We start from the raw sequence: 18,924 nt of genomic DNA on the forward strand, positions 1-18,924 counted from the left end.
ACTGAGTCACATCTTTAGCCTTTTCTATCTTTATAGAGACAAAATTTTCATAAGCTGCCCAAGCTGGTACTGAACTTACTATGTAGTCCAGGCAGGCCTTGAACTTGCAATATTGAGCAGGGAGATTACAGACATGGGCCAGAACATCTGGCTAGATTCCTGATAGAGAAGTAGACAGGATTTATAAGATTAAAGGGCATGAGGGCATCTAATAAAGAAAAGACTCAAGAAAATGTCTATATGGGCATATGGGTATAAAGCTAATTTCCTAAGTAACTTTAGTGGTGTGAGTCTAAAAAATATAAGGAAAAATCTTCCATATCTTGGAAACTCCCTTTAATGAGCTCGCTCTCTCTCTCTCTCTCTCTCTCTCTCTCTCTCTCTCTCTCTCTCTCTCTCTCTCTCTCTCTCTCTCTCACACACACACACACACACACACACACACACACACACACACACACACCCTAAATGTACCAAGAAACCCCAGAAAACCCCTTAGGGGTCACTTTGGCCTATGGGCCTCAACAATAATGAGTTTATTTCCCAATGGCATAGCCATTACATGTTTTATCTTAAATCTGCTTGAAAGCAAATATCAATTCATTTAACTAATACATTAATACATTACAAAAGACACATAGCTTGTCTTGAGGAAATATGAAAGAACAATTCACGCCAAGCACATGTACTTTAGGCATCTTTCAAAGTAAGAAGCAGTTTCTACTTCTGAACCTTCGCTTTATAGTCTATATGCCTAAAGTTTTATAGTCCTCTAGATTTAAGTCCTACAACTTATATTTTAAAAAAACTGTATGTAAAGGGATCACTCAACTGCTCGCTTTGCAGAGTGTCAATGCTTGAATATTGACTACTCTGAACAAAATTATGACTGTTTGCACCATTTGATGGTCCGGGCTCATTTATCAAGCCATTTTCTACACGATTGAAGTTTGCTCTATCAAATGCATTTGACTGTGAAACAAAACCAGAACTAGAGCTGGTGCCTGCTGACATACTGGCAGAAGACATCTGATGTAGCTGTCTCAGGTCTCCTTGGTCTAACGAGGTACATGAGGTGTCAAGGTTGATGCTCACAAGTCTTGGATTATCAGTGTCCCCCATGTTGTCACTGCTGGGTGTCATCACATTCCCAGGGCGATTAGACAGCACGTTGACATCGGAAATACTGTACAAGCCAGCTGGTGACAGGGATGACGTTTCCATTCTAGCTAGGTCATCGGTATAAAGGCAAGCGTCAGAAGCACTTAAATCGCTCACACCAGGCTCTTCTAGGAATGGAAGGATACCTTGTGAATTAGAGGGGAGTGTTCCCGCTGAGAAACTACTCAATGTATTTGTACTGACTGAGCATGAGGTGGGGTGGGTCACTGATGACCAGCTTGTAGGTGGAGAGACCACTGAGGCCATGGCTGGTGGGTGATGGGTCCCACTTGAGAGGGACACAGACGACAAATAGTAGGGTTCAGCTTGACTTGAAACTCCTGAAGACCTGGGTATTTCTGGTAAAACTGTACCATGAGAAAAGAAGTTTGATTCTGTAGAAGAAAAATGTATTTTATAAATTAAGATGAACAAATTAATGTAAAGCATTATTTCTGAACTGAAATTACAAAAACACACTAAAAATTTTCTAAGGAACTGATACATTTCAAATAAAAAAATTAAAGCACAAAATTATTATATGAATTCAAAACTAAATTCAGTAACATGTAAATTGCTTTATAAATACATGAAAAATGATTTTTATGTTCTTTTTTGTAATTTTCTCATAAAATATGAAAAATCTAGCTTCTTGAGCCATAGAAATACATTTTTAAAATATAGAAGATAAATATTGCAATTTCAGTTAATAGGTATCCAACAGCCCAAATCATGTTATGGTCTCTACTTTTAGGATAAAACGGAGAGATGGAGAAGACATTCATTAGAGAAAACTGAAAAATACAGTTTTTAAGACTTATTAGGATATGGCCCTAAGGTAGTACAAAATCCCCTATCATAAAAACCTGTATTTATTGACATATTACACAAGTACAACATAGACCAGGATAAAGTATCAATTTAAGGAAAGAAGATGGAAAATTTGTCAGGGGCTCATAAAATATCTTCTATCAAAGGCTGTATAGTTTTAAGATTGATGGGGTGAGCAATCTCTGCTGGAACTATTTCCTTCTGTTGCTGTTGGAGGAGAAAAAAGGGAGTCCAGGTCTGGAGTGGACTGGGCATGAGAGCAAGTGGTCAGCATGCCTGGAGTGGACTGGGCATGAGAGCAAGTGGTCACCATGCCTGGAGTGGACTGGGCATGAGAGCAAGTGGTCACCATGCCTGGAGTGGACTGGGCATGAGAGCAAGTGGTCAGCATGCCTGAGGCCCTACTGCAGCACTGATGGGTGATGCCGTTCTGTATGCGGTGAACGTGTATTGCTCTGATTGGTGGATAAATAAAGTGGTTTGGCCAATGGTGAGGCAGGATAAGGTTAGGTGGGGCACTCCAACCAGAGAGAGAAGAAGGAGAAAGACAGAGCAGAGGAGACGCTGCTGGCCACCACTGCAAGAAGAAGCAAGATGGAAAGTACTGGTAAGCCACAAGCCACGTGGCAAGGTATAGATTTACAGAAATGGGTTAATTTAAGATATAAGAGCTAGCTAGTGAGAAGCCTGCCATGGCCATAGTTTAAAAATAATATAAGCCTGTGTGTGTTTACTTGGGTCTGAGTGGTTGTGGGGCCAGGCAGGACGCAGCGATTTTATAAGTGGCTGTGGAGCCCTGGTGCCAGGTGAGCACAGGAAAACTTCCAGTACACAGATCCATTTTAAACAGGTTGCGAGAGACACTATGCAGCCAAAGGAGCACAGCTGTGTTCCAGCGGAAATCATTATAAACAAATGCCTACCATTATCCACATCATTTCTTCCATGACATAATACGATCACTAAAATTACCAGTTATAGTAGTTTGAATAGGCATGGCCCCATAGACTCATATATTTGAATACTTGGCCCACAGTACTATTAAGAGGTGTGGCTTTGTTGGAGTAGGTGTGGCCTTGTTGGAGGAAGTGTGTCATTGTGGAGGTGAGCTTTGAGGTCATATATGCTCAAGCTAGCCCAGTGTGGCACACAGATGCTTCTGCTGCCTGTGGATCAAGATGTAGGACTCTCGGTTCCTTCTCCAGCACCATGTCTGGCTGCATGCCACCATGAAGATAATACTAAACCTCTAAAATTGTAAGCCACCCCCAATTAAATGTTTTACTTTATAAGAGTTGCTGTGGTCATGGTGTCTCTTCACAGCAATAGAAAGAAACCCTAAGAAGACACTATGTATGAACAAAATGGATTTTCTTGAACAAATAAAAATCCCCAAAATATAATCAGTTTCTAAAATAACCTTCAGAGGCACAGACTAGCTCAATTCAATACTGAAAGCATGAGAAAATTTGTAGGAAAGAAAAATATTTAAAAAGTATTTGTTCCTAAAAAGTGGAATAACAGTATTTAATAGGGGTAAAATACCTTTTTTGATGAATCTTCCTTCTCCAACTGGTCCCACAGAAACATTTCTTGGTCTCTCAGGAAAGTTAGCTGCTATGACAAAGTTTTTCTATTATTAAATGTAACTTGAAAAAATAGCTTATAATTAAAATTTTAAAAACAGAATAAATAAAACAAATAAAATTAAATATAAATTAATCCAAAGTATCCTCACCACAATCTTGCAGCAGTTTCTGAAAAAGTAGAGTTGTTTTTTGTCTCTTTGATTTATTGCCATATGCATCTAATTAAAAAAGAAAGCAGGAAAACAGTAAGTTGCCGTGGGTTCTGCTCCTCCATCATGAGTAGACACATTATCAACATATGGAAACACTTCAAATACATGGGAATAGTATAGACCTGTAAGTACATTATTGTACAATATATCCCATATCAGTTGTAAAGGACACTTTTAATTAAAACAAAACAGAAGCTTAAAAATAGTAATTTTTCACCCTAAAAACACCTAAAAGTCAACACGAACTAATGAAATAGGGTCTGATAATAAGTAGTCCAAAAGAGATGCCAATTTCTAATTAACAAACTTTCTACCTATAAAAAGGCACAGTAAGTACAAAATGTAAATCCAAAAATATGGATACTGAGAGAAAATACGATCCAACAGTTCAAAAAATCTCAAATTATTCCAATCCTCCTAAGAAATGCAAAGAGCATGAAAAAAATCCAAAGACAAAGACACACAACTGAACAGTTCTAGGAAAAGGAAATATCAATTATGAATACATAAACCCGCACTCAATGCTTAGTTCCCAGTGTCCCTGGGACGATCAGCTTGAGACAATGATCTGTTCTGAGCCAAGACTGTAGCTGGGGTGGGGGTGGGGTGGGCAGGGAAGCACTTGCTCGCGTGCACACAACCCATGTCACATTTAAGGGGGACGTGACAGTGGCACTCGTCTGTAATCCCAACAGTCAGGAGGTGGCGGCAGGAAGACCATTCGTCCTTAGGTACACACACACACACACACACACACACACACACACACACACACACACTTATACACGTGTGTATACACACGACCACCGCCATGTCGTACCTTTCTCGTCTGGCAGGTATCTGAAGTCCATGGACTCGCTGACTTCCTGGTCGGAAGGTCTCCGTAGCTGCATTCTCACTGTCACGGGCTCCAGGATAGCTTTGCAGTATGGAGGGGTCTTGAAAACAATGGCTACTTGGCGGTGTACGTCAGCTTGTGAGAAAATACCTTTAGCTTCCCAGTCATTCAGCACAAAACGAACTTCTATGTCATCTAGTGAATAAGAAGCCAAAGAATAATAACAATGGGGAAACAAGATAAAATAGGTGTATTAATCAAGAGTAGAAGTCTAATTCAATGGGACAAAACTGATAAATACCTTTCTGAACTTTGTCACAAAGCAGAAATATTTCATCTCCTCCCCTGACGCTTCCACAGTTCTTGTTTACACGACAAATCCTTAATTCTGCAGTATTTGGGGCACCTAAATATAAAGGATTTAAAAAAAAATAGGTCTCCGTATTGTCTTAATTAATGTTGCTATTGCTGTGATGAAACTCCATGACCAAAAGCACCGTGAGGAGGAAAGGGTGAGCTTCACTCACACTTCCCATAGCCGTCCACCAACAAAAGCAGTGAGGGCAGGCGCCTGGAGCTGATGCAGAGGCTGTGGAGGGGTGCTGCTTACCGGTGTGCTCCCCATTGCTTGCTTTCTTATAGAACCCCAAACCACCAGCCCAGGGTTGACCCACCCACAATGGGCTAGGCTCTCGCCCATCGATCACTAATTAAGAAAATGCCCCGAAGCCTTGCCTACAGCCAGATCTAAAGGAGGCAATCTCCCAATGGAAGCTCTCTGATGACTCTAGCTTGTGTCAAGTTGACATAAAACTAGCCAGTACAAGTATTAGAGTTTAGTATGGTGTAAGAGGAAGAATTTGAGGAAAATAATGTAGAGACAAGATAAAAATTTTAATGTACAGATAAAGGAAACTAAATATTTTTGTGTGTATTGTATGTCTGAATGTAGGTGTGTGTGAGCACAGGTAACCATGTGCCACGGCACGTGTGTGGAGGCCAGAGAACAATCTAAGATGCTTGCTCATCCTCCATTTCCACCTCTTTTGAGACAGTCTCACTGTTTTATGCAGCTATGTATACCAGGCTAGCTGGCCTTTGAATGTGAGCAATTCTCCTGTCTCTGCATCCCAATTCTTGGTAAGGGCACACTGTGACTTGTCTTTTTATATCATTAGCTATATCCTTAGGGCAAAGCAATTTTCATTTATCTGCCCACTATTATTATGATAGTCCTCCAAGGCACCCAAGGCTCTCTGATAAGAATAATCTACCCCATGCTCCTATGGACCAGTATTCTACATGCAAAACAGGTATAGCACACACCACTGGTGTGTGAGTGTGTGTGTGTATGTGTGTATGCACAAAATATTCTGAACGACAGTTTTATAATCTTTTCAAATAAACTTCTATAGCCTCTAATGTAGTGTTTGTCAAAATTTATGCTTCTGAAAATAAATGCCAGAGATATTTGCATAAGATATGAACATTCAGGAGCCAGTGAGATAGTTAGGTGGGTAGAGGTACCTGATGTAAGCCTGAGAGCTGGAGTCTGGTCCCAGGGAAACACATGGGGGAAGGAGAAAACCAAGCCTGCAAGTCTGCTTCTGACCTCTATGTACACATGAACACACACACACGCACGCACGCACGCGCGCACGCACACACACACACACAGGTAGATGATGGATGATATATATCTATATATTATATATGTCTTTAAAATGCACACATAAATATATATATTTCATCATAATTTGTTTACAAAAAGAAAAAGAGAAGGAACTGAACCAAATACTCTTTAACTGGGTAATGATTTCTTAAAATTAATATATAGCCATATAAAAAAATATGCTGCCAGAAAAGGTGACACACGCCTTTAATCCCAGCACTTGGAAGGCAGAGGCAGGTCACCACCACTGGCTTCTTTTTGTTTCTTGAGACAAGGTCTCACTGTGTAACCCATAATGCCTTCAAACTTCATCTTCTTACTCAGACTTCTGATTGCTAGAATTACATACACGAGCCACCATACCTGCCTCACATACTCCTCTTCTAACTAAGAAAATATTTAAATTTTTAACAGCTAAGGAAATGAACAAGCTAAGAGTACAGACGTGAGAAAACTGGAGCACTTACGGTTGTCATAGATTGGGTTGGAAACAACGGGAGGAAGCGCAGTCGTCAAGTTACCGTGCTCGTCAGGAAGGAACACTTGAAAACACAGCCTCACCACATTCAGGTCGCAGTCTTCGATGTCCAGCAGCTGCTGTTCAGGGACTGAACAGTTCAACATGATTTTTAGAATGTCGGATAGTTACGTAATACAAAATCCTGTTCTTTCTCTCTGCCCATAATGTCCAATAACCTCAAGCAGCACTTAAATCTGCACAAAGCTAGGGTGGTGCATGTCTCAGGAACTGCTTTCCTATCACACGGTCACTATCTAACAGCACATGCTACAGACAGTCATGCTCAGGGAGGAACTATGTCAGGAACCTGGAACCTAAGGGCAGAACCACAAACTGAAAACCACAAATCAAAAATCTTCATTCTGGCCGGGCAGTGGTGGCTCACGCCTTTAATCCCAGCACTCGGGAGGCAGAGCCAGGTGGATCTCTGTAAATTCGAGGCCAGCCTGGTCTCCAAAGCGAGTTCCAGAAAAGGCGCAAAGCTACACAGAGAACCCTGTCTCGGAAAACAAAAAAACAAAAACAAAAACAAAAAAAAATCTTAATTCTGGAAACAGGTTAAAGACCCCAGGAAATAGGCATTCTTCATTTAACATAGTATTTGGCCTGGTCGCCCAGTCTGTAATCACCTTCTAAATTTGGCAAGAATTGTCATCCTTGTTTTCACAGGTAAGACATTGATTTAAAGAGAGGAAATTATTTGTCCAAAGTTTCATAGCTAAATGGTAGATGAACTTTGAACTAGAGGGCCATACTAACTGTACACCAATGTTTTAGAGATGAAATGTAAAGAAGACATCAGATGGTGTAAGCTTTTTAAGAAACTTTATGTGTAAGTCAAGTTTGTTTAAAAACAAACAAAATGTACCACAGGACATTTTTATAGTTGTGAAAAAAGTATAAAAACTTGTCATAGAATACAGTACAAGAACAGCTTATTTACATTGATTTTGAAGAGAAACCCTTTAATCCCAGCACTCAGGAGGCAGAGGCAGGCAGATCTCTGTGAGTTCGAGGTCAGCCTGGACTACAGAGTAAGTTCTAGGAAAGGCGAAAAGCTACACAGAGAAACCCTGTCTCAAAACACACACACACACACACACACACACACACACACACACACACACACACACACACACACACACACACAAAGAAAAGAAACCCATTTCTAAAATATTGCTGCCTTTGAAATAATATTTTAAGCCTATAGCAATAAATTGTTACTAAAATATGCCATATTTTAAAAGCATGGTATTTGTTAAATTACATGAAAAATTTACTTGGAAAGTAGATTAGTATTAAAATTAAAATACTAAATGTGAAAAACAATTAGCCAAATTCCCCAGTCTTATAGGGAACAACCAATAAAAAAACCTATTTCACACAATGCCAGTCAAACAGTGTCAGGAGTTACCCTGACACTGAAATTTATTCCAGTATCAGCATTCTGAAGCCTAACATCTTCGTCTATAAAAACATGTCGGCACAACTAGAAAGGTCAAAGTGGGGCTGGGAGAGAAGATTCTGTTGACAAAGTGGCAAAATTCTGCAAGCACAAGGTCCTGAGTTCGACTCCCAAACCCATGTACACAAGCTGGGCGCAGTACTGAGGTTTATAATGCCAGTGCAGAAGGCAGAGCCAGGGGACCCTCGCAGACTTGCCCAGCTCTAAGCCAGTGAGGAGCCCTGCTTCAGAAAAGACAATGCTTGAGGATCAGCATCTGAAGCTGTCCTCTGACTCCATCTGACTCCACACCATGTACCTGCTCCCACAGTTAAGAAAAAAAGGGGGGAGTCAAAATGTTATTTTTATAATGCAGAAGTTACATAACACTAACATGGTTTTTAACCATGTTTCCCATCTGTGGCACAACATGATTAAAAACTACTGACAATCAGGAATCGTAAGTGATATCAGGATTCAGAGCAAAGGCTGAAAACTCAACTGATAACTGCTTTGTGTTGTACATGGATATGTGTGAAAAAGCACACATGTGGAGGACACAGATCAATACTGGGTGTCTTACTTACTTGTCTTCACTTGATTTTTTGAGACGGGGTCTTTCACTAAACCCAGAAATCCCCCTGTAGCCACCTCCCCAGTGTTGGGAGTACCTCGCTGTTTTCAAACGGGTGCTAGGAATGACACTCAGGTCTTCATGCTCGGCAGCAAGCACTTACAGAACCCTATTCCCAGCCCTGAGCTAATTCTACAAAGTCTCGTTCTGGACTAGAAGAAATATCCCTTTTCTCTAAATCAGTGCAGCACTAGATCTGAACTTGGGTTTTTACCTTACGTGATCATCATTTACATGTGCCGCGTCTATCCTATTAATAAGGCAAAGTTCTGTGAACTCAGAATGGGTGTGTCACATCTTTGCATTTTCACTAAACATTGAAGATAAAAGTTTACATATAATGGGTATTCATTACATTTCTTCAATTAATAAGTGACTAATGGCTCAAATAGAATACAAGGTTATCCGCAGCTACGTAGTGAGTTTGAGGATGCAATCTCAAGTGGCTGGAATTACATGTGTGCTCCACCATGCCTAGACCCACAAAACTATTTAAGTAGCTACACAGGACTTTAGGATGAAGACTTTTTTAAAGTAAGAATAACTGCATCCACTTCAGCAATCATTTAACAATATAGAATGCTAAGAGGTACCAGATGCCATACCCAAATAGTGTCACAAACAATAAACAATAAATGCTTGGCATTATTATTCCGCTGGCAGAGTGCTTGTTAAGTACACAACAAAACCTCGACTTCAGTCCCTAGCAATGCATAACCAAGTGTGACGAGATGTGGAGGCAGGAGGATCAGAAAATGCAAGTCATTCTTGGCTATACAGTGAGTCTGAGACCAGTCCAGAATTCTTGAGACCCTGTCTCAAAAACAAAAACAACAAAAAAGAACAAATGCTTAAACTGGGCATGGTGGTGTGTGCCTATAACTCCAGCAGGAGGGAGACTGAGAGAAGAGGACAGATATGGCATCTGAAGTCAGTCTGTGTTATATGGTAAAGCCCTGTCCCCAAAACAATACATTAAAAATAAAATGGTTAGTAAGTGTTATTACCAATAAAATGTGCTAAACAGCAAGACATATTTTGTCAATACAAAAACTAGTACAAAATATTTTGAAGGGCTAGAGAGATGCCTCAGTGCTTAAGTACTTATTGCTCTTGCAGAGGACCTGGGTTTGGTTCCCAGCACACACATGGTGACTCACAACCACCTGTAACTCCAGTTCTAGGGGATCCGATGCCCTCTTCTGACCTTCAAGGGTACCAGGTACACGTGTGGTGCATGTATACACATGCAGGCAAAACATTCATACATAGAACAACTAAAGAAGTCTAAAAAATATTCTGAGTGGCCAGGTATGGTGTTGCATGCCTGTAATGAATGACAGAACTTGGGAGGCAGAGGCAGGGGCAAGGCCAGCCTCAGCAAATAGTAATTCAAGTCAGCTGTGAGGACTGTTTGCTGGACAGCGCATCAGGAAGAAGCACATTCAGAGAGAACACCTGGAGAAGGCTTTACTTTTCCTTTTGTTTTAACCAGGCATGAGGGCTCACACCCACAGTGCAAGCCTGGGACGCTTATAAGGCAGGACTGCTGGGGGTTCAAGGTCCGTCTGCCGTGTGTAGTAACAGACCAGTCAGAGCTACAGAGGAGGAGCTCATGTCAGAATAAGAAAGGGGAGGGGAGGCTTCCTCAAAGAAAACAAAGACACTGTCTACTTAAATCCACGTGGTTCCTCAGTTACAAATGTAAGTCAACAAGTAGAATTATAATAGAAATAAATCACAGTCCATTGATATCCAAATAGTAGAAATTATAACAAAATACTTACCATTGAAAGGGTTGATTCCTGCACTTATTCTTAAAATAATAGCTTCTTTCACTTCTTTTTTCTTTACACACCGAATACCCAAATTTTGAAAGCTAAAAGCAAAAAAATGAAACTTTCAAAACCACATCATAGTTAAACAAAAATATGACAGAAATCAAACATACTCAACACCAAGAAGTCACCTTCCTGTCAAATCCAGCTACTAGACTATGAGTCCTATTTCTCATTGTGATAATGAAGATACAAGGGTAACGAAAAGTAGAACTGTTCATAGAAAAACAGAGCACATGGTGGCACATGCCTTTAGTCCCAGCACTAGGCGGAGGCAAGTGAATCATCCTCAGTTACCTAGCAAGTTTGAGGCTAGCCTAGACTATGGGAAACCCTGTCTCAAAAGACAAAACCAAAAAAGTATATATAGTACTGTATCACTTTAAATATACTGTTTTATATCTTACCAATATGCCTAGTCAAATATACCAAAGTAGACAAACATTAAAAAAAACACCAAAAATCAAAAGTTCACCTTCCAAACAAATTTGTGTATCAAGAGGTGCAAAGACAGCCAGACCCTGAAATTGGAAGGTATGTTTTGCTCCTAGAGCAATGTTAAACTATATTTTCAAAAGATGATATAGGAGTGGCTACTGCATTAAAAAAAACTGTATACATTCTGGAACTTAAAAGTCAAGTAATTAGAGATGAACATCAGTATTCGTGGCTTCGTGAACATTTTAGAGGTTCGGCAGCACCTGGACGCAGGGAGAGTCGGGTAGAGATGAGCACCTGGGCCCCATTTATGTACAGTTCTTCATTCTGATGAGGGACCTGGTTGGCCTTCTTATATTTGACTCCTCTGCCCATTTATGCTGCCTCCCTAGCTCATCACTGAAAAGTGTATCATCAAATATACCAAGTCATGCCGGGCGGTGGTGGCGCACGCCTTTAATCCCAGCACTTGGGAGGCAGAGGCAGGTGGATCTCTGTGAGTTCAAGGCCAGCCTGGGCTACCAAGTGAGTTCCAGGAAAGGCGCAAAGCTACACAAAGAAACTCTGTCTCGAAAAACCAAAAAAAAAAATTATATATATATATATATATATATATATATATATATATACCAAGCCACAGCAAGCAGCTCTACAGTGTCTTGCTGCGTACTCCAGGCTGGCCTCGGGGTTTTCAGATCACAGCTTACACTTTATGCCGTGTGATAGGATTACAACGAAAGGAGCAAAGTGGTTTTTGTTCGAGAGCCTTAATACTAACAGTATTGAGCAAGAGCTTCAAAAGGTCATTTATGGAAAACTTCTCAATAGCTACAAATATTACCCATTTGCATATGTGTGACACAGATGACGGTGGGGACTCCCCACCACCACCCAGTCATTCTTGTTCCCACATGGAAAAACCATGACATCATTGAGCTGGGTGGGTGTGAAGAAGGAAGCAGAACTCAACGATAAGAAGGCCCTACTTCTCCCCAGTCACTGGCCCTGGAGCTCCCTGCTTCACCTGACTCCACACTCACGCCGCCTTTACCTTCATGCTTCATGCTTGGCACTCACACCTGTGGCTTCAATCAGCACCTAAAATAACCCGGCCATTTCCTTCCTCCAATAACAAAAAATAAATAAGTTATGAATTCCTAATCCTTTCTTGAAATCCTGTAACAAAATAATTCTTTCTCAAAAAGAAAGATTGGAAGATTTTTAGTGTGTTTTTTCACTTTTTCTCTAATGAAAGGTTTTAAAGACTTCTTCACTCTAATATACACTACTTGGTTTTGTTTCATTTGAATAATCCCATCCGCTATGCACAGAATATTAAAAGTAATGGGGGGTTTCAAAGTTTCAGAGAGCTAGGGTGTTAACTCAGGAGTAGAGTACTTGTCTAGTTCATGACACCCTGGGATCAACCCCAACACTAGAAGAAAGAGAAAAGAAGAGAATGAGGAAAAAATTCCAACTTAAGGAAATCAAGGGTATTTGGTTCATTTTCCCATTTACTCCTTCATAGTCATTCAACACATTCTGGGGTTCCAGCTGTGCATTAAAACTCCAGAAAGGAATGGAGATGTACAATTTCTCCCTTCATGGAACCTTAGTGTCTGGAATGCAGGATTGGCAAACTCTAATTCATGGCCAAATTCAGCATACGGCTGTTTTTGCAAATAAAGTTTGAAATGAAACACAAATAAGTTCATACACTCACATGTCATCTGTGGCTGCTTTCCTGCAGCAATAGCAGGGCTGAGTAGGACACAGAGTCCAAATGGTTTATAAAGCCTATGATACTACTAGCCATTTACAGAAAAAACCCTGCTAGCTCAAGTCTGGGGAACTACTAAATAAGCACATTCAAAAAACCACTCAACTGAATCATAACAAGTTTTATGAAGGTAAACATAATTATTAAAAAGGAGCATATAGCGGGATCAATTCAAGGTGGGCAGGCAGGCTTCCTGGGGAAGTGATAATATGAACTGAACTAGGAAGACAAAGGAACAGATCATGAAAAGAACACTTTGAGCAGAGGAAACTAAAAAATCCTCTCAAGACTGTGATGTAAGATTAGAGGTGCACACCTTTAGTCCCAGCACTCAAGAGGCAGAGGCAGACGGATCTCTGAGTTCAAGGACAGCCAGGGCTACACAGAGAAACCCTGTCTTAAAATACTTCCCCCACCCCCCAAAAGAAGATTAGAGGCACTAGGGTGTGACAGAGATGAAAACACAGGGGCCATATGGAAGAACAGCCAGAAAACTAAATCAAAACAAGTTGTCTTCACAGAAGCCAGAAAGAGTATTTCAAGACACAAACGGTTGAAAGTTTAAACACTGCTGGAAGTTCAAGTGATGCAGGCAGCAAGACTTCTGTCAAATGCACATTTCTGTGTTTTGTGTTGTTACTATTAATAAGAGGAACTTTTGGGAGACAGTGTCTTGCTGTGTACTCCATGCTGACCTCAAATTTTTTCATAGATTATGTAGAATGCAGAGATAAATCACAACATAAAATGTATTGTCTTTACTTTCAGTAATTATAAAGAAGTACCTATCTAAGTATGGTAATGCATGCTTACTTATAATGCCAACACTCTGGAGGCTGAGGCAGGAGGATTACTACAAGTTGGAAGCTAGGCTGAGCTACACAGTCAAAACTTAGAAGATAAGAAATGGTAGACATATAGCTCAGTTGTCAGATGGCTAGCCTAACATGACAGCAATCTGTCTTGACTTCAGTCTGCATAAACTGAGGGGGTGTCTTATGGCTATAACCTCACACCTGTACTCTCAGTATCTGGGTCCTCTGGACGGCCACCCTGACTTATATAAACCCTGTCTTAAGAAAAAAATAAGAAGAACATAAACATTTTAAAAGAAGTGCTTCTGCTGAGCCAGATATGGTAGTATAACCTGCAATCTCAGGATTTGGGAAGGGGAGGCAGGAAGAGAAGTTCAGATTCATTCTACACAGCAAGTTTGAGGCCAGCCGAGGCGACATGAGCTGTCTAAACCTCCAACTCTCAAAGAAGTACTTCTGCTGACTATCGTGTGGTGCTGTTAGTAAAAAATGAAAGGGCAGTTCTAATGCCAATGGTGAGGTGGCTCAGGGGCTAAAGGCATCTGCCATCACACCTGGTGACCTAAGTGCAATCTTCAGAGTCCATATGGTGGAGGAAAGAACCAACTCCACAAGTTGAAACGACTCAGACCTCCACATGCACCCACAACCATGCGTGTCCCCCCACAGATGAAAAATAAAATTAAAAATTTAAATGTATACTATAGTAAATTAAATATGAATTAATTTTGCTAAAAACTAAAATTATATCCTTGTCCTATTGCCTAAGATGTCTGTGGCAGTATACTTACAACAGAGGTCTACGTTCTGGTCCAAATTCTGCTTCATAGTAGCCATCTCTGCAGTCTTTCCCAACTAAATCATGAGGATGAGGCTTATATGGGTCATTCTTGGTTACTAATGTAATTCTTACTTTTCCTTTTCCATAATAGTTCATAATCTGAAAGGGGAAATTAATTGTACAATCCATGAGTATATCTTGTTACGAACAGATCTACTAGATGGGTAGATCTACTAGATGGCATATACCTGTAATCTCAGCATTTGGAAGGCAGGATTGGTACAAGTTCAGTGCCAGCTATGGTTACAAACAACACTACCCTGTTTTAAAAGCAACAAACATAAAGACCTGATTCACTAAATTCAAGTTCGATTTATATAATGAAGTCAGCACTGAATAAAGTTCAAATATTCAGCAGCTCACTTGAGATTAAAGTTTCCAGAGAATACCAGCAGGGAAAACTTACCTTCCAACTCCTGAAATGTTTCTTTCTGCCATAACTTCATCTGGCTCTATCATCTGGTTATTTATTTTCCTTTTAGAACAGGTAAGCAGGCTGGGCATTGTGGCACACGCCTTTAATCCCAGCACTTGTGAGGCAGAGGCAGGTGGATCTCTACGAGTTCGAGGCCAGCCTGGTCTACAGAGGGAGTTCCAGGACAGCCAGGGATACACAGAGAAACCCTGTCTCAAGAAACCAAACACAAAACAGGCAAGCTGGGTTGGGGATGTTGCTCAGTCGACAGAATGCTTGCTAGCATGCACAAGGCCCTGGGTTTGGACAGAATGCTTGCTAGCATGCACAAGGCCCTGGGTTTGATTCCCAGCACCACATTAACCACACTCAAGAGGTAGAGACAGCAACATTCAGAAGTTCAAGGTCTTCCTCAGCTGCATGGTGAGTTTGAGGCACCCTTGAGCTATATGAGATCCTGTCTCAAAAATCCTAAATAAATCACATAAGTTGATACCTTTTGTTTTGTTTTGTTTTGTTTTGTTTTGTTTTTCAAGGAGTTTCTCTTTGCAGCCATGGCTGTTCTGGGACTCACTCTGTAGATCAGGGTGACCTTGAACTCAGAGATCCTCCTGCCTCTGCCTCCCAAGTGCTGGGATCACAGGTGTGTACCAACACCACCTGACAAGTTGATACATTTTTTTCTTTTTAAATCATAGAGCACAAGGAAAACTTAAGAGGTTAGGTTCTCAGTGCTTTGCTCTTAGTTACACCTGTCATACCATAAATATGCCTTAACATATTTAAGCCACACTGGGAATAACATCAAATAGATATGACCCAACTACCTCTGTCTTCTGAGCTCTGAGATTAAAGACATGTACCACCGTGCCTGGCTGTTTTATAGTTTATTCTTTGAAAGTTTCATACATTTATTTATACAGTGAATACTGATCATATCCACCTGCTACTATTTCCCTTTTTAAAACAGAATAGTAATCAAGAAATATTTACTGCCTTTCTATATGAAAGAGAGGTAATTACTCAAAACTACAAAACAGGCGGATGGAGAAAGAATTCAAGCTGTAAGTGTTTAGGATCTGTTGGAAGAGAAGAGATACAAATCGTACATACAATTTTGATGCATACAGTAGTATGATTTAAGAAGAATTAGGGGCTGGTGAGATGGTGCTTCAGGTAAAGGCACTTGCCACCAAGGAGTGTAATCTCTGGATCTCATATAGTACACAGAGAGAACAGCCCAGCAAGGGGTCCTGTGACCTCTACATGTACACACACACACACACACACACACACACACACACACACACACACACACACACACATACACACACACACAATGAGGGGGGCAGAGGGAGTCTAAAATAAAAATGTTCAAAAATTAAAACAAACAAACAAACAAACAAACAACAACAAGAACAGAGTCCTCTGAGGACACATGGCCCATGAAAAAAGCAGGCTTTGAAATTCTCCCTTGACTGCACCCACACTATAGAAGACAGAACAGTGGATGCTACTAGTTTCCAGCAGTTCCTCCAGGGAGAGTCAAGGTGACAGGAAAAGCTGAGAATCTTGGGGAGGTTGTGACCGTCAAAAGGAGCAAGGGCAGGATCACTGTCTCCTCCAAGGTACCTTCTTCCCAAAGATAGCTGAGATATCTCATCAAACAGTCTCTGAAGAACAGGCTGCGGGACTGGCTGCACATCTGGTTGCACAGCATCACTAACAGCAAAAAGAGCTCTCAGATGCTACTTCCACGGTAATGAGAATGAAGGGGAGCAGGGAGATGGGGATCAAGACACACTGGTCTGGAATGTTTTGTATGAAGTCACAAATAAAATTGAGGAACAATTTTTTTCAAGAGGAGCTAAAATGACTCACAAGATTGGAAGCATAGAATTTTTAAGGTAACTTTTCACTACATCTCTTCCATTTGAATACTTAAAAGAACTTAGATAACCCAAATCCATACTGTTGCCAAAAAAAAAATGTGATTTAAAATCACGAAGTTAGGGGCTGGAGGGACAGCTCAGTAACCAAGAGCACTTCCTGGTCTCGCACAGGACCGGAGCGCAGATCCCAGCATCCGTATCGGGCAGTTCACAACTGCCCTTAAATTCAACTTCAAGGGCTCTGACACTCTCTTCCGGCCTCTGTGGACCTCCACCCACATATGCATTTTCACAGATACATACACACACATATATATCAATAAAGTATTACTTCAAATTCAATTTGTACAGTAGATGGGACAGAAAGCTCTAGGCACACATTATACAATATGGTGACTGTGTACTGTATATTTTTAAAAAGCTAGGAGGACTTGGAATGTTTCCATAGGAATGATAAATGTTTGAGGAGCTAAGTATGTTTAACCTGATTTAAGAATTACAAGATGTATACATTATCAAATGTTATATGACATCCCATTAATATTATAATTTCAGCATCTACATATCAGTTAAAACAAAAAGGCAAATTTGGAAATCAATATATAACTTGGCAATTGACTTATTTTTTTAACTTTGTAATTCTTCTTAGGTTAAATAAAATAAACTGTAAATAAGCTAGTGATTTACAAAGCAGTGATTTCCGATCTAATGATGAAAGATTAAGAACCATTTTTCAAACTCCATTTTGAGATGATGTCTTGCTTTTATCTACACTGGTCTCTGGACCCAAGTAATCCTCCTACCACAGCCTCTCAGCTAGACTGGATCTCAGTGGATGATACTGCCCCTGAGTTTTAAACTTTGTTTTCATTTCATTTGTTTATTTCATTTAAGACAAGGTCTTGTTTAAGAAGTCCAGATTGGCCTGGAACTTCTTATGTAGTCCAGGCAGTTCTCAAACTCAAGATCTACCTGTCTTTGCTTCCCAAATGCTTGGATTACAGGCATGTGCTACCAAACTAACTCACTATTAAGCTTTTTAATTGGCATTTAAGAGATAAAAATCAGCCAGGCAGAATTGTACATGCCTATAATCCCAGTATGAAGGAAGCAGAGGCAAGAGGGAATATCACTACAAGTTTGGGGATAGCCTAGTCTAGTGAAATTTTGTTTCAAAATAACAAACATGAACAAATAAATTATAAAAAGAAGACAAGTAAATATAATCTGTAAATATAACATATAAACATACCTTATATATATGGTACACTTGCCAAATTCATTTTCAATCAAAAACTACTTTCACAGGCTAGGGATCTATCTCAATGGTGGAACACTTGCCTAGCATTCTAGGTTTAATCCCTAGTACTGTCTGTCAAAAAAGATCAAGAGAGACCAATAGCTTGAACACCTGTGATACCAACTCTGCCGTCAGGAGATGGGAAGCAGAAATAGAGGACCCTGGCAGCTAGTGGACCAGGTAGCCTGGCATGTGACATGAGAAAACAACAGACACCTGCCTCAAAAAGGTGGAAGGAAGGTACCAACCTCCACAGCTGTCCTGATGTCCACATTAGTGCCTGCATTGCCACACACTCAAAAGAGCGTGCACGTGCACACACACATACACACACACCTTACACACCTTACACACACACACACACCTTACACACACACACACACATGCACCCCTTACACACACACACACCTTACACACAGAGAGAGAAAAAAGTGATAATTTAGATGATGTCAATAACTCAAGAGTATTGGATACGCAATAAAGGTAGGAAAAGGAGGGGAAAGGTCTTCCGTGTTAATAGCCCCAACTAAAGATTGTTCAGCATATACAATAATTGTCCCTCACCACAATGGACCGAGAATGCTTTTTCCTCACTAGAACCTCCGTGTGTACAAGAGGGGTCAGATCCGAAGCTGTCAGTGCACAGTCAGCCCGTGAACCACCGCGGTTACATTAATACATGAACTGTAGCGGGAAAGAGTCCA

The 18,924-nt window shown here is 40.5% G+C and overlaps 1 protein-coding gene across 2 annotated transcripts in view; it reads right to left on the reverse strand.

Annotated features, from left to right (window-relative positions):
- Positions 1-348: 348 nt before the first annotated feature.
- Rel (REL proto-oncogene, NF-kB subunit) overlaps positions 349-18,924 on the reverse strand; it is a 30,351-nt gene continuing 11,775 nt past the window's right edge. Inside the window, exons 3-10 of one of the 2 annotated variants that reach the window (XM_015993651.3) lie at positions 14,564-14,712; positions 10,689-10,780; positions 6,771-6,911; positions 4,933-5,037; positions 4,614-4,826; positions 3,731-3,799; positions 3,538-3,606; positions 349-1,556 (exon numbers count right to left, since the gene is read on the reverse strand). In XM_015993651.3, the coding sequence (XP_015849137.1) occupies positions 793-1,556; positions 3,538-3,606; positions 3,731-3,799; positions 4,614-4,826; positions 4,933-5,037; positions 6,771-6,911; positions 10,689-10,780; positions 14,564-14,712 (1,602 nt within the window). In that variant the 3' untranslated portion in view covers positions 349-792. Of the gene's footprint in view, positions 1,557-3,537; positions 3,610-3,730; positions 3,800-4,613; positions 4,827-4,932; positions 5,038-6,770; positions 6,912-10,688; positions 10,781-14,563; positions 14,713-18,924 lie in introns of both variants that reach the window. The other variant, XM_015993650.3, reaches the window with a different exon arrangement.

The sequence above is a fragment of the Peromyscus maniculatus genome, chromosome 10, assembly GCF_049852395.1.
Source record: "Peromyscus maniculatus bairdii isolate BWxNUB_F1_BW_parent chromosome 10, HU_Pman_BW_mat_3.1, whole genome shotgun sequence".
Lineage (NCBI taxonomy): Eukaryota > Metazoa > Chordata > Mammalia > Rodentia > Cricetidae > Peromyscus > Peromyscus maniculatus.